The 16,839-nt window shown below is 37.5% G+C and overlaps 2 protein-coding genes across 5 annotated transcripts in view; one reads left to right on the top strand and one right to left on the bottom strand.

Moving 5' to 3' along the window:
* The first annotated feature begins 473 nt into the window (after positions 1-473).
* On the top strand, positions 474-10,066 carry selenoi (selenoprotein I). Its single transcript, XM_055187659.2, has 10 exons — positions 474-637; positions 2,340-2,408; positions 2,728-2,836; positions 3,505-3,579; positions 4,726-4,988; positions 5,107-5,215; positions 5,334-5,382; positions 6,539-6,719; positions 6,842-7,024; positions 7,684-10,066. The coding sequence occupies exons 1-10, from the start codon at positions 581-583 to the stop codon at positions 7,789-7,791; spliced, it is 1,203 nt and encodes a 400-aa protein (XP_055043634.1). The 5' UTR covers positions 474-580; the 3' UTR covers positions 7,792-10,066.
* Positions 10,067-14,314: 4,248 nt separating this feature from the next.
* Positions 14,315-16,839, bottom strand: part of LOC129430452 (hormonally up-regulated neu tumor-associated kinase homolog A) — a 127,071-nt gene continuing 124,546 nt past the window's right edge. For all 4 annotated transcript variants that reach the window (XM_073875417.1, XM_073875416.1, XM_055187652.2 and 1 more), the window contains 2 exons: positions 15,943-16,174; positions 14,315-15,466 (listed from right to left, as the gene is read on the bottom strand). In XM_073875417.1, the coding sequence (XP_073731518.1) occupies positions 14,694-15,466; positions 15,943-16,174 (1,005 nt within the window). In that variant the 3' untranslated portion in view covers positions 14,315-14,693. The remainder of the gene's footprint in view (positions 15,467-15,942; positions 16,175-16,839) is intronic.

Genomic DNA, 16,839 nt, shown 5'->3' on the forward strand with positions numbered 1-16,839 from the left:
AAAATGACATAACAATAAATGAACATGGTTTTAATATAAGCTATTTCTTATACAGTATAAATAGTATACGTATAAAACAGTTTAATATGGTGTACCTTTTGGGAAAAAAAATAACAGTGACCATTACAGAAGTTTAATTAAATTATATTAAATTATATAAATATAATGGGACATGTACTGGTTTTAATAGAAACTGTAATAGTCTCTGCAGGTCTCGTTACTTGTAATGTGTCGACTCGTATGTTTTCTGGCGAATGTTGATAGACAAATAATCACTATAAGATCCTGTTGGAACAAGACCCAAACGGCACTACAGGAAGGAATTCTGTAATCTTTTTAATTGTTTTTGTAATTGTAACCATTACAATTTGTATTGTGTACTTTTAGCAGTATGGTCGTATCCGCCTAATGTTTTACTGTACTTTCTTTTGGGGGCTTTAATTATGAAAGAACACGTGGCGTTGGGGCGGAGCTTCATTTGTCACGCCACAGCGTACCCGCTCACGCAAACCACTGCGGGTTCTCTGAGCCGACGCGGCTAGCAAATTTCCCTCCGTTTCAGAGCCGTGCTGCCGTTATCATGGCTCTATACGATTATGTCACCAAGGAGCAGCTCTCAGGATTTGATAAATATAAGGTAAGCTTGCCTTTACTTACAGGATCCTATTTAATGTGTCGGAGTTTAGCGTTTCGGCTAGCTGTGCTATGCTATCATGACAGCATGAGGTCTACCGGTGTGTGCCGCTCCCGAGAAGGACAACGACTGTGCATAGTCGTCACATTTACATTCTCGTTTACGAAGGAAACATTGTGCTTGTGTCCTATCCTATTATTTTGATAAATCGACTAACCATGATGTTTATATAAATTATAAAGTCAAATAATATGGTAAAATGTTTGTAGTATTCATTAACTGCTTCGTTGATGGATTACTAGATGACAGTGACAGGGAAAGTCGGCAGTTTCCTTTTGTAAACCTCGCGAAACTTTGTTTAAAAAGGGCGTAATTAAAAACTTACTTAAACACACGTTCCATTGTTTAACTTCGTTGTAACTGATTTAAAATGCTTGCTTTGTGGTTAGTCTGTAAATCTGACTGGTTTGTTGAGGGATGGGCTCATGATTCCGCCTCAGATACGGATCTGGAAGATTGAGAGTGAGACATAATTTTAATGTGTGTGAGCAAGTCACACATTCCCCATTTCCTTTAATGGTTCAGTGAGTTCATTTAATATTTACCCAGACACTAACGTTAACGTGGAGTTCATGGGTCCAATAGTGGCTTTACATCATGTGAATTTTTGAAATATGTCTTGATCTACATGGTTCAGATCATGGTATAGATCTAGATAGAGTTGTCACAATTATAGAGTGCGATTATCCAGATACCGTCTAATTTGACCAGATCTTATAATGTATGTTTTTTTTAATAGATATTTTTTATCATTGCATTGTATCTGCCTCTACTTGACATCCATTGCTGCACAAACGTGCATCTTAGTTAAAGGGGACATACCAAGAAAATCTGACTTTTTTATGTTTAAGTGCTATAATTGGGTCCCCAGTGCTTTTATCAACCTAGAAAATGTGAAAAAGATCAACCCAGTAACTTAGTTTTAGTAAACCATTCTCCACAAGCATGTGAAAAAATAAATAATTGAAATATGTCTCCCCTGGTGATGTCAGAAGGGGATAATACCGCCTCTTAATCTGCACTATCAAACCACAGCACTGCCATTTAGTGCAGAGATCAGCTCATTTGCATGTTAAATGACACACCCAAAACGGCACATTTTTGCATACACCTAAAAGTGACAATTTTAACTTGCTATAATAAATTATCCATATGATATTTTGACCTAAAACTTCACATATGTACTCTGGGGACACCAAAGATTTATTTGACATCTAAAAAAAGTCTTGTGAAATGTCCCCTTTAAGGGTTTATCTTCAGACCATCCCATATCCAGATGTTTTTGATAAACCCCAATGAGCTAAGGAATCTGTTCCCATCACCCAAAAGAGTAGAAGTGACACAACTGGTTATTCCTTTGTTAAATAAAAGCATTACGTTCAAGTCATCCATAGGCACACATAGCACAGTTAATAGTTTTTTAAATAATTAATTTACAGAAACATAATCTGAAATCCGAATTTGCCTGCTGTAACATCTTCTAAGTTTTTTAATATAGCTGCCACCACGTCAGTTTCAAAAACAGGAACCCTCTACTGTTTAACACTTTAATGATTTGGACATTCACACATTTCTTGTAATAGACTGTCAATGTGGTGTGACATGTAGCACATGACTCTGCATCTTATGTGTTTCCTCTTTACAGTACAGTGCGGTGGACTCCAACCCCCTTTCTATCTATATCATGCACCCCTTCTGGAACTCATTGGTGAAGGTGAGAGCTTTAGCATCTCTGACTGTCATTTTAGATCATGCCTGTTTGTTGCTGATGTGTAATTCATTTTATGCTCCACTTAAAGTTGTAAAGAAAGGTAAGCGAAATATAGTTTACAACTTAGAGTTGTAAAGACACAAGAGAAAACGTTTAAAGACACAATTGCCTAGTGGTACGTACTTCCCATCAAAATAATACACTGTGTTTTGCTTTCATTGAATTGCATATATGCAACATTAATGAATCTTCCGTCTGGATCTGATTACCGCACGAGAGATCAGACGTCTGCAACTTGCTAATTTCTGTCTCTGTGTCTCAGGTCTTGCCCACATGGCTTGCCCCAAACCTCATCACGTTCACAGGGTTTATATTCCTGGTATTCACCTTCACCTTGCTGTCCTTCTATGACTTTGACTTTCATGCCTCAGGTGAAGTCTGTAAATGTTGGTGTTTGTGTGGTTTGCAATAGTCATGAGTGAAAGTTAACGTTGGTTAGGGGTTTTTAAACTGTGGGTCGGACAGTGGGATAAGGGGGGTCGTTTGGCTGCAATGATTTACCATAAGTAGGCAATTATACTTACATTTAATTTATAAATTGACAAGGAAACCAAAAACTACTCGATTATAATAGAAAAATATGAGTATTTACTTTTAAAAATATGTTTGTGGGTCCAGGTATAGATTATACCCATCTAAGTGGGGCACAGAATGAAAAGTTTGGGAACCTCTGGGTTAAAAGTACTCAGAGGTTGTTTCATATAGTCACTAGCTGTTTAATGGTGCAATGATTACATAGAAAAAATCCATCTCTCTGTCCTTTACTGTTTGTTTATATGGGTTTTTTATTAGAAAGATCAAGGTCTGCCTTCCAGCTCATCATTTCTTTACTCATCAACTAGCCATCTGTTATAACACAGCCATGCCCACAGCTCTCACATATATACACTAACAGAGCATAATAAACATGAAATACAATACATACTATATACACACATGGTACACTGTTTTTATTCATACAAAAACACTATAGCATGTTTTCTGTTCCAAGAAACGTGATGTAATTTATTTCTTTATATGTCTTGTTTTTGCATTATAGGTAAAGGCTACCCACATGTGCCAAGTTGGGTATGGATAGCTGCTGGTTTGTTTAACTTTCTAGCCTATACTTTAGGTACGTTTATGAAAATCTGTTCATTGATCATTGTAATCGTGGTCTGTTTAAAGGTGGGTGCATGATTTTTGAAAAACACTTTGTCTGGCCGAGTACCAAAACACAGATTTTTTTTTTAAACCCTTGAAGACAATTTTTTTGCACATATAAGATTAAGGTCTGAACTTACTATAACCATTATTTTAAGAGGATTTAAAAAATATTTCCTATAGAACTATTTAAAATTTTTAGATATCATTATAAAAAATTATCATTACCGCAACATGATATTACATTAAATATATGCATTTACAAACTCATGTTTCGGTAATGAGAATTAAAAAGTTGTCTAGGTGTTATGACAAACAAAATTCAACTTTTATCTGGAGAGAAAAAAATAAGAACTGCTGAATCTTGAGTGTCACAGTCAATTATGTCCCTTCCAACATTTTGTTTTAAATGTTAGTTCCTTGAGGGCTTAAACAATGATTGAAAATTGTTGCGGAGGATGAGAAAATTTTTCTTGGACACATTTATATTCCTTATTATAGTCTCTTCATTTACCAATAATCACCAAATACCACATGTTTCTTTACTGTAAATGTTTATAGTATAACATGCACTGAAGCTTTTTATTTTTTAGATTTTTTTAATTATAAATATTTTCATGTAAAAGAACCAAAATCCAGTCATGGACACATTGCGGTAATGAAAATTTTCCCCTTAAATGTGGAAAAAACAACGAAATTGGTTTGTATGATGTCATTTGAAATCATGTCCAATAAAAAATTAAGAAAAGTTTGTAACTGTATGCTTCTTATTTTGATACTCTTACTTTGCATTTACTTTTTTTTATCAAAATGTTTCATGACACCTCATAAGTCTAATTTCGCGAGAATCACCCACTTGTAGCCAATCAGCAGTAAGGGGCACGTCTACTAACTGACATCGTTTTCTGGTTTGCATATGTGTGGGACGGGTCTATCAAAAGAAGGTCTAATTCTATTGGGGTAGGGGCGTGTTTGTTTAGGTGAATCCAAATGTCAACATTGCCTTTCAGAGATCATGCACCCCGCCTTTAATGGTTGTGTAGATTTGTGAATTCCTAAAACCCATGGGTTTGTATGCACAAGGATACATTGACACATTTTGTACGGCTTCATGCAGACGGAGTGGATGGAAAACAGGCTCGGAGGACAAACTCCAGCACTCCACTGGGTGAACTGTTTGACCACGGCTTGGACAGCTGGGCATGCGTGTTTTTCGTTGCAACCGTTTACTCTGTTTTCGGACGGGGTGACACTGGTGTCAACGTTGTAACGCTGCATTATCTTTTATGGGTTGTCCTGTTTTCCTTCATACTGTCCCACTGGGAGAAATACAACACTGGAATTTTGTTCCTGCCTTGGGGCTACGACATAAGCCAAGTGGTAATTTCTGATATTAACTTGATAATAATCTAATCTAATGAACAGAAAATATGGCTTCATAGAGTAGAGAAACTCAAGGATGCTAGTTTGTAATAATCTTTTTGTGTTTACCTGGCAGACTATCTCTATCGTGTACATTGTCACAGCAGTGGTTGGTGTGGAGACGTGGTATGAGCCTGTTATTTGGAATATTTATTACAGAGACTTCTTTACCGTCATGATTATTGGTGAGCAAGCTCTTCTCTCTGCTAAAATGTCAAATGCTGCATTGTTATTGGCTTATATGGTCAAGCTTGTGTATTGGAAGGTTGACTTATTTTGTTTCTTATATTTGTTTTATTACAGCCTGCTTATTTGTTGTAACATTGCCAATGAGCCTCTATAATGTCTTTAAGTAAGTTTTATTGTTTGTACCTTTTTAAAAACTATTAGTTTATATATGAAGAGCTCAAATGCTGTCTGTCTGACATGTTTTCTTATAAATGTGCATTTTATTATCAGGCTCTCATGTTATTTTAGTAATTTTCCTTTAATGCCAATAAAAAAATAGTTAGTCAATAATTGAAATGCATTATTTTCACATGTCACTTTTTTAGTGGCATTTAACTAATTTGACTGTCTATCGCTGCAACACCCTCAAGGTGCATGCAAGCTTTTTTGGCAAAAACCTCCACACAAAAAATCACTTATTTGGACAAAACATAGTAAACGATTGCAAAATGACTGAAGATGCAACTAGAAGCACTGCAAATTATGAAAGTCAGAATTCAAACTAAAAATTAAAAATACTAACGCACACATTAGGGGTTGCTGTGATGCATGTCTTAGCCACATTTGTGTTGTATTAAGGTCCAAGTAACCCAATTTAAATGTGATCCACTGTCATTTTACATTCGTCTACAATTGATGTGCCGTTTAAAGGTGCAGTGTGTAAATTTTAGCGGCATCTAGTGGTGAGATTGCGAATTGCAACCAACAGCTTATTCCACTGCTCACCCCTCGCTTTTGAAACACATAGAGAAGCTATGGTGGCCGCCACCAGACAAGCATGTCATCATCGGAGACAACTTGGTAAAAAAATTGTCCGTTAAGGGCTTCTGTAGAAAAATGGTGGCACAAAATGGCGACTTCCATGTAAGGGGACCCTCGGTGTATGTAGATAAAAAGGTCTCATTTTAGGTAATAAACACATAACGGTTCATTATGAAAGGTCTATATACACCCCTGATAATATAGTTATGTATATTATTTTGCATTTCTGTCAAGAGGTCCTTCTAAAAATTACACACTGCACCTTTAATGGATCCTGCCAACCAGAGAATCTGGGATCAAGCGGATTTAAAGCAAAATAATTTTATGAACATACACGTGTTGAGAACATTCGGTTAATATCATTATCTAGTTTTGACAGAGGTGGCGTCTGAGCTCTTCATACATATAGTCACATGTTTATAATCTACTTTGTACCTTTTTTGTTTTTTATTAAGTAATGAATAATCTTTAGACAGGAGTATTTGTTCTCACTTTTTCTCTCTGTTTTTTTATTTCAGGGCATACCGTAATAACACCCTAAAGCACAGTTCGATATATGAGGCCTTGTTGCCCTTTTTCTCTCCAGTGCTCTTGTTTGTGCTGTCAACGCTGTGGATCAGTTTTTCTCAGACAGCCATCATCGAAAAGGAACCCAGAATTTTTTATTTCATGGTGGGCACAGCCTTCTCCAACATTACTGTGAGTGTCCAGATTCTTCTGGCTATGACAAAGGACTTCTTTCAGTTCCTGTTAAAACATCTTGTCCGATGTCTGCCCTGACATGCTTTCACACACTCTCTCTTTCTCTCCGTCTCTCTCAGTGCAAGCTCATTGTATGCCAGATGAGTAACACTCGATGCAAGCCATTGAGTTTGTTGTTGTTGCCGATGACAGCTGTGGTGTTGCTGGTGATCTCTGGAGCCCTGCAGAGCAGTGAAACACTTATCCTGTACATATGGACCGCTGTAGTTCTCATCGTTCACATACACTATGGAGTATCAGTTGTGAGTATATTTACAATACCGTTAAATTTTTTTGCCTATATTTATTAGTTTGTTTCCATCTTAAAAGGAAACTCCATTTTTTTTAAGTAGGCTAATTTCCAGCTTCCCCAAAGTTAAACATTTGATTTTTGTCATTTTGCAATCCATTCGGCTGATCTCTGGGTCTGGTGGTACCACTTTCAGCATAGCTTAGCATAATCCATTGAATCTGATTGGACAGTTAGCGTCGCGCTGAAAAATAAACAAAGAGTTTTGATATTTTTCCTATTTAAAACTTCTGTTGTTACATCTTGTAGATAGAAAATTAAAACTTTAAATTTTCCATCAGTCTTGGTACACGATATAACTACAAAAGAGTCAAGTTTTAAATAAAAGAAATATCAAGGCTCTTTGGTTGTTTTTGGGTGCGATGCTAGTGGTCTAGTCAGATTCGGTGCATTGTGCTGGGCTATGCTGGAAGTGGCACCGCCAGTCCCAGAGATCGGCTGGATGGATTCCAAAACTGTGAAAATCAATCGTTTAAGCTGGAAAATGAGCCTATTTTTAAAAAGAGTGCAGTGTCCCTAAAAAAAGCATTTATTAACTGCTTTGCAGGCCAGATGAAAGTGCCATAGTTTGCCCACCCATGCTTTAAACCCTTTCTTCCTGTTTCTGTGCAGGTAAGGCAGTTGAGTGATCATTTTCAAATATGCACCTTCTCGCTGAAGAAGCCCAACTCGGATTGACAGGATGAGATGAAAATCGGCCTGAAGGCTGCTGAGGTCTAAGCTATCCCGGCATAGTCTTCAGCAAGCCGACCTCCACCAGTCACCAAGGAGACACAGCTAACACCAGGAAACCAAAATTTACTGACCAAACACGCCTTCTTTTTCTGTAAATGCTGCTCCATCAACAAGATCGAATGAGCCCAGAGATGCAGCTGCATCGCTGGGACCAATGAGCCCAGAGGCAGAGCTGCGCCGGGAGGCCCTTTGTGCTTAGGTGTGGAGCTGCGCCATAGGACCTATTATGCCCAGAGACACAGCTGCACCAAAGGACTCGCTGCGCTCAAAAATGCAGCCGCACAACAGGACCTACAGTGCCTAGACTTGCAGCTGTGTAACGGGGCCCATTTCTCCTCGAAAGAGCTGTATTGTATTGCTAGCTCAGGAGTGAAGACCGTTTGGTTGTCTGGTATCTGTGAAGGTGGGAATTGTGCTTGTTTCCTAAGGAAATGTGCTTTTCGGCCGAGATACTAGGAGCCTTTAACAGTTGATGTAGTCTCACTCTTATACGCTCTCTCTGAAGAGTTCATTCAGTTCAGCATGCCTCCGTCACATGTAGCACAACACATGAAAGTTGTGATGAATGTCTTTAGCTAATTTGACTTGAATATTTTATTTACATATAATTTGGCCTCATTTTGAATTAGACATCTTTTTTTTACTTTCCACTGTAGTTGCATTGTTGATTTATATGGACAGTATAAACACAACTAAAATCCAGTCTTATTTTCAGTTAATGTAAAGCTTATTTAATGTGTGCTTTTGCTGATCTCTAACTATGCGTATATAGGATTATAATAATGGATGAATAATAGTGAACCTCATTTAAACAACCACTAAAGATGACTTGGTTGAAGTCTGATTCCAATTCAGTGAACACGAATAACTAATCATGTATATCAAACACAGCTCAAACTCGAACCCCTGACAAACTGAAAGGTGGAATATTAAATTCTGCCATTTGTACTGGTATAAGTATCTTTTCTTTTTGTTTCCTTTTACATTGGTGATGGTGTATCTGCATGCCGATTTTCAGTTTCTTTCTTTTGTTTCGCTTAACTAGTTGGCTTTTATTGAGTTTATTTGTGCTGGAATGAAGAGTGCGCTTCAAACCCTAAACAGGAGAGGGTGCACTTGGAGTGAGCGAGTCAACCTCGCTCCGTTCTTTAAACACGATAAAAGCACTAGTCTCTGTGCTGCCAACGTGACCATTTAACATGCAAACAACCGTGTGATGGCCTGAGTCTGCATTTGCTTTTTCTATTTTTTATTTTATTTCTCTGGTGGATTGAGGGAAATAATGTAATAGGAAGTTTTTTTTAAAGCTATCACTGATTGTACAAAGTGTCTATGAATTGAATGTATGTGTGTGTGTGTGTGTGTATATATACTGTACGTATGTATTTATCTGTGTGTTTTACTTATATACTCACTCTAGAAACCTCATACCTCCATGTTTTGTTTTTATGGGATGAGTTTATGAAACAAAACAAATAATGGTTAAACATGTACATATGTAACCCTTTTCATGTGGTAATGGCAATGTATTGTTGTTCATCTTTTATTTTATTTTTAATCTACATAATTCAATGTAACAGAAACATATCTTTGTCCTCTAAAAATGTCCTGTTAACCTTGAATTAATAAGAAATGGCATAGGCAATGTATTATAATGTTATACCCAAGTAAACGGTTCTTTATAATATCAATGTCTAATTTCACTGTCCACTACACGCTTTATGATATGCATATATTATTTGTTAAAGAATGGTGTGATAAATTTAAAGCAGTCCTGCATTTAACCACAATTTAGAGGAACTGGTCAACTTCATGTGTAAGTCTTTAGTCATTACATTACTTAGCCAGCTGATGGCGCTTGTTTCCTTTTGTTTGCACATTGGCATTAACTATGTCCTTGTCTTTTGGTCAGTGAGTGATCGTCAGTCCCTTTTGATTGGGTTGGTGATTAAAAAATATTGAGGATGTGCTATCACATCTAGATTGAATATCAATAATGTGACTGCTTGATGTATTCATTTTGGTTGTATTACTATTGATTTTTAAATTGTGACCATCCTCATAAATGTGATGGTTTCTAAGCCATATAGGTTTCAGGAATACACTTATCAACTTGTATATGCTTTGAAAATAAATTGTATGCTTTTTTCTTGATTTAAAAATGGGTTAAAACACTGAAACCTCTGTATGTTGTAAAACTAAAATCAGCCATGTAACTTTATGCTGTGCTGCCTCATTAAATGTAAGTGTATCCACAGTATCATTTTGTCCTATTGCAGATTTTGATACGTCACACTGAGTACAGGCCGGATTTCACACAGAGTGATATAATACTGTACCAATGATTTGTTTTATAGAAGTAACTACCGTATACAAAAAAGTAATTTGGTAATGGTATCAGATGATCCCTTGTGGGATAAATGGAAACATTACAGAGAATGTAATTGATTTAATGGTTGCAATGGGGATTGTGTTGGTTTTAACAAAAACTATAATGGTTTCTGTGGGTCTGTTCTGGTAATTTGTTAAGTTCTATCTGGGGTAGGATGTTATATGGCATCCACAAGAACGCCATTAATTTCTAATAGAATAACCCCAACACATTTGAAATGTGGATCATTGTAGTTTTTTGGAAACCATTTAAATGTTTATAGTTTTTAAATTTTTTAGTTGTAAATACATTCGCAGTATGAGCTCAACACTGTCCGTGTAATAATGTAACGTTACCTCGCGCGCGGTCCGTTTTGTGCGTGACCTTGTGCTTCGAGTGCGAGCGCGACGTGCACCCCGGGAGAGCGCGCTCAATAATGCATGCGCGTCATTAGAAACCGGAGAAGAGCCGTTATTTCCCGCGTCAGGAGTCAGGGCGAGCCTAGGTGGTGACAGTTCAGTTCAGTCAGTGTCCATCGCGCCTGAAGTTACACACGGAAAGCTGTGAAGACGTGAACGGTAATAACATAAGGGAGAACATATCTGTGAACATGTTACTATACTACAGCAACAGCATAAGGTATGTTCCCGATGTGGTTAATATTAGCTGTACAATGGTCACTTCTGATTGACCCCAAGTCCCAACTTTCATCTTTAATTCAGACCGCCATGCATCAATGGCCATAAACACGAGGTTAATAACGGCTAAAACACCAGCGTGACCTCAATGTCAACTGTAGGCTATGTCAGTGGTTCTCAAACTTTTTCAGCGTTGTTACATTACATTTTAGAACTGTTTTTGTCCTAAATTTTCTTTCGGGGGGCCGCGAAGGAATCACCGTACACAATGGGGGCCTTGTGTACGGTGATTCCTTTGCGCCCCCCCGAAAGAAAATTTAGGACAAAAAAAGTTCTAAAATGTAACATTTTAATTAAACAAAACATATTAAAGTATACCTAGTAGTGCTGTTGGTTAGTTGACTTAATTTTGTAGGTTTAATTACACAGAATTCATGATAAATTAATGTATTTTATAAAATGTCATAGAACTGGGGCCCCCAGTTTGAGAACCACTGGGCTATGTTACGTTATGGTATGTTGTGTTAGGGCAAAGTATGGTATGTTATGTCATGGCAATGTGTAGTATGTTACGTTAAGGCAACATGGTATGTTACGTAATGGTATGGTATATTTTATTATGGCAACATTTGGTAAGTTACGTTTTAGCAATGTATGTTACATTATGGCAATGTATGGTATGTTACTTTAGGGCAACATATAGTATGTTACGTTATGGCAACCTATGGTGTGTAACATTAGGGCAACCTATGGTATGTTACGTTATGGCAATGTAAGGTATGCTACTTTAGGGCAACATATAGTATGTTTTACGTTATGGCAACCTATGGTGTGTAACATTAGGGCAACCAATGGTAGGTTATGTTATGGCAATGTATGGTATGTTACATTATGGCAATGTATGGTATGTTATGTTATGGAAACGTATGGTATGTTATGTTATGGAAACGTATGGTATGTAACGTTATGGCAACATATAGTATGTTACATTATGGTAACGTGTAGTATGTTACGTTATAGGAAAGTATGATGTTACATTATGGCAACGTATGGTAGGTTAAGTTAGGGCAATGCTTGGAATGTTACATTAGGGCAACCTATGGTACGGTATGTTATGTTATGGCAATGTATGGTACGTACATTATGGCAATGTATGGTATGTTACTTTAGGGCAACCTATGGTATGTTACGTTATGGCAACATATAGTATGTTACGTTATGGCAATGTATTGTGTGTTACATTGTGGCAACGTATGTTATGTCATGGCAACGTATGGTGTGCTACGTTATGGCAACGTATGGTATGTTAAATTAGGGCAACATATGGTATGTTACTATATGGCAATGTGTAGTATGTTACATTATGGCAATGTTTAATATGTTACATTATGGCAACATATAGTATGTTACGTTATGGCAACGTATGGTATGTTAAATTAGGGCAACATATGGTATGTTACTTTATGGCAACGAGTAGAATGTTACATTATGTCAATGTACACTGTAAAAAAAGTCTGTAAAAATTTCAATGTTATTGCAGCTGGGTTGCCGGTAATTTACCGTAGATTTACATTTATGTTATTTACTGGCAAGAGTTTGTTCAAAGTTAAATAAATTTTAAATATTAACAAGTCTTTATCTTTACAGAATAAAACTATACAATAACAGCCTCATGCAAAGCATTCTGGGAACCAGAAATCATCATCAACCTTTTTCTGTTTTTTGCTTTAAATTTTGTTTCCCAGAATGTTTTGCTTGATGCTGTTTTTTAGTTTTACTCTGTAAAGACAAAGACTTGTAAATGTTTAATGTTCATTTAACTTTGAACAAAATGTTGCCAGTAAATAACATAAATTTAAATCTACGGTAAATTACCGGCAACTCAGCTGCAATTTCTACGGATGTTTTTTACAGTGTATGATATGGTACATTATGGCAACATATAGTGATATGTTACGTTATGGCAACGTATGGTATGTTAAGAATGATTTCTTAATCTTAATTTATTAAACTAAGATTTATAAATGCTGCAGAAGTTTTATTCAGTTACCTAATGTTAAACAATGTAGTCTTATTGTACAGTGTTATGTAAGAAATCAAGTATTGGGGCTGGGTCAGTTAGACTACACAATGTAAATTAGAAATCAATTCAATGTATTTCAGCAAGTAAGGATTAGTTCAGGTGGAGATGTGGTCAGTTGAATATTGTTTGAAGATTTATTATACTAAGTTACTGTTTTGTCCATAATTTTGTATTTGACTAATGATTAATATATTATCTTTGGTATGAGGTAATGTTGGCAAGTTTCTACTTGTCTAACACAGGACACGGCATAGAAGAAAACTGGTGACCTGACACAGGTCAGTGGATAAATTGTTATTAGGTAACACATTTGAGAGTATCTCTGTAGCTCAAATATGTAGGCTATGCTAGAATGACAGATTGTTAAACAGTAACCATTAAGCAGAAAGCAGGCTTCCACTGTTAAAATCCTATTAAAATGCTTTTGAATCTTATTGATTTGAGGACATTTTTAAACAACTTGCTAAGCTTGAAGAATGTATTTACAGATATAATGACTGAGATGTAGCGTATACAGTGAATCATATTTTTTTAAGTCTAATGCATATGCAACTTCATTATTGGGTTGACAGATAGAGTAAAATATCCCTGTTGTTTTCTATTGAAGTCATATTTGCCATTTTTGGTATGTTTAAAGCAGAGACTAATGGGATTGCCATGGAGAAAATCACCCTGGTAATACCCAGACATTACATACACACACATACACGTCCAAGTATGTTAAAGATAATTACTTTCTCAATATGCAGCAAACTACTGTGGTTAATACTGTAGTTGATATGAACTTTTCACAATCCTTCAACGTTGTACCCACACCAACAAGCTGGGGCCTACATTTACATGTTTCTTGATAAAAGGATGCTTAACTGCAAGATGTTAAAATGTCTAACATGTTTGCTATGAAACTTTGCCTATTTTTGTCTTTAAAACATCTCTTTGTTCCTGTAGTTACAAGTGGAGGAGAGATGTAGACATGCCACACTTACTTAGGTTCAATCTTTCTTCATCAGTATGCATATGATAGATGACACACAAAGGCCAGGCCCCCTCAGCATCATATCATGTTCCAAAACAAAGCCTTCATAATTTATGAGCTGCTCACTAGTTGTAAAGAAAGAAAGATTCCTTTACTTGTCCATTATTCAAAACCCCGCTGGCCATTGGGGAGCAGCCACAACACAGTTCTTCATTTAAAATACACTTTAGAAAAGCATACACACCTCAAACTCCCAAACATTGGCCTAATCTGATCATAATTATGAAAGCTATCCATGGTTAAGTAAACCACATAAATTTGAATTTATATTTGAAGTTATTTTAATAAACATAAGTTGTAGGCATTGCTGAAATTGTACCAAAATTTCATATTCCTGAAAATCACCTTTGAACTTGCGGTAATCATAACATTTCACAGACTTATGTAATAAATATTCTTTATTAGCCATTTTTCCCATAAACTGAATTATGGATCCTCATTTTTGGCACGAGCTGGTAGAGCTGAGTGATCTCATTGATATGCATTCATTCATAAAGCGAGAAACATGATAGCGGCTTTAAATCTACAAAGGGCATCAGTCAAATCCCAACTTGACAATTGGGAAACTCAAGAGTAGTAAAATTGTCCTGGGAATAAGGGATCGGAAAAGGTGCAAGGGAGCATGGAGAAAAGGAGTGTCATATATCAGTCTGATTCTTGTATCAGAGAGGAAGCAGATACGCAAGGCTAGAAATCAATTTGGTTCAGCCATTAAAGTTTCCCAACCCATGTCTTTCCCACTTCCTCTCCGAACCTCTGTCATCCAAAGTCCATTCTGAGTATTTCTGTCTTTTTGTCAGATTTGTTTTGTAAAGCTGATGGGAGCATCGGTAGGTTAAGGTCTGCGCCTCTGCGCTGTATAGTCGTTCTTAACTGAACAGAGTTCCTTTTCGTGGTACTACTCGGGATACCTATCCCTCCTCCCCCTCCTGTGTTTCTCTTCTCTTTTGCATGTCTCAGGTTTTTAATGACGAGAGCTTGTTGTCTCTGTGATGGAAACAAAGGTGGTTTGGTCCCATTTACCAAGAAAGGTGAGGAACCTCTACCAGCAGTGGCATGGCGTGTAAAGCCAACCCAGTTGACTTTTCTAGGCGTAGCTTCTTTCAGCGTTCCAGTGTGGCGTAATCGTGGTAAAGGTGAGGTTTGTGCTGTGGTTTCCATTGGGCTGATGTGGTGAGCATGGTACGTTTTCTCTTCAATGGCCAGTAAAAGATCTTTAAAGCGTTGACCCGCTCTGCTCTCTAGGTGCGTTTTTGGAGATGTGCCTTTCTCGGAGTAAAATGTCTGCAACTTCTCCAACTTGTGATCATCTTGGTGATGTTCGGATTCCAAGCTTTGATATCTGTCAGAGTAAGCCGTTCTCAGGTCACGCGGTTTGTTCAATGTTTTTATTGTCTGGGAGTCTCTGGAGGTGTCTGTGGTTACATTGGCATCACAGGGAGCTGAGTCACAGAGATTTGTATCACTCCCCTCTCGGCAGACACACTGGGGGGGTGAGACTTGAATTGCTTCCTTTTCGGCAAAAGTTGAGACTGAAACATATGCATACAAACACTGTCAACGGTAGAAAGCAAAGCATACAAACCATCTTGGTCTCATGTGAAAACGTACCTGTTTACCTGATAGCGATTTTGGATGAATTTGTACAGTGGGAATCATACAAAAATGTATGACTATCCAAAAACAGCATTAATGCACCAGACAGCAGATGAGTCCGGGCCGGATCCGCTCCAAAACTACTGACTTCGGTGCGGATCTGACCCGGAGTCGTCTTCTACGCAAGAATGAAATTCATTCTGCAAATGAGTCACATTGTAAAATAGGCAAGTATTGCCATGAGATGTGTGTGCACAAGAACAAAACCATTTGCAAAAGATAACGATTTTAGCATAGTTAGAGTTTCTCAAATTGGCAAAACTTATTTAGATTTTGCTAAGTGACAATTGTCAGTCATCACTGATCAAAGAGAATAAGCTGTGAACTGTATTGGCCAAATAAGCACTATTACCCTTTGGAATCAGTCTATCATGTGTCTCCACAAGTATTGCGATCTCATTAGCTGTATCCACAGGTGGTGAGGTTGGGGAAACTGCTCTATCCATTGGGCTTTGCTGCCTTGGTCCATTTGTCTCCACTGGCCTTTTCTTGCCACTCCGAGCATCTCTGTCCGGTGATTCGCTCCTCTGGGTCCTACTGGCCTGCCTTGAACTCTTCTCATTGGATGTGTCATGCTGAGGAGACTAAAGAAGAAATAGCATTTCATTTTGTGTCCATGAGCGTGTGAGACATAAGGTCAGTGCTAGCTCGTGGGGGTTGTGGGGCCATAGGAAAGATCATTAAAATGGGCCCCAATGGCAGCACTGTTATTCTGTATTTATTATTTTCAGTGAATTGTTATGTGTGAATTATTGAGATCTTATTCTAATATTAAATATTTGTGTTTTAGTGTGTAAGGAATTTGGACCACTAGAAATTCTGTCTGTATTTCAAGGGATGAGGTGGAAAAGGATGAAGTGGCCTGACGTCAAGCTGGAAATTAAAAATCGGGTTGACATTAAAAACATGTTCACGTTAGAACCCGACGTTGGGCTGACGCCAGAACCCGCCATCGGACTGACATTAAAACACAACGTCAGACAATGTTTGGCTGATGTCAAAACCCAATGTTAAAACACAAGGTCGGACTGACGTCAAAACGGACGTTAATACCCAACGGCAGACTGATGTCAAAACCCAACGTTGGACTGACGTCAAAACCCGACATTAAAACACAAGGTCGGACTGATGTCAGAATCTTACATCGGACAGACATCAGGCCGATGTTGGGTTCTGACATCTGTCTGACGTTGGATTTTGACGTCAGGCCCAACGTCAAACTGACGTCAAACTGACATCAAAAAAACTA

The sequence above is a fragment of the Misgurnus anguillicaudatus genome, chromosome 13 (genome assembly GCF_027580225.2).
Source record: "Misgurnus anguillicaudatus chromosome 13, ASM2758022v2, whole genome shotgun sequence".
In the NCBI taxonomy this organism is placed as follows: domain Eukaryota; kingdom Metazoa; phylum Chordata; class Actinopteri; order Cypriniformes; family Cobitidae; genus Misgurnus; species Misgurnus anguillicaudatus.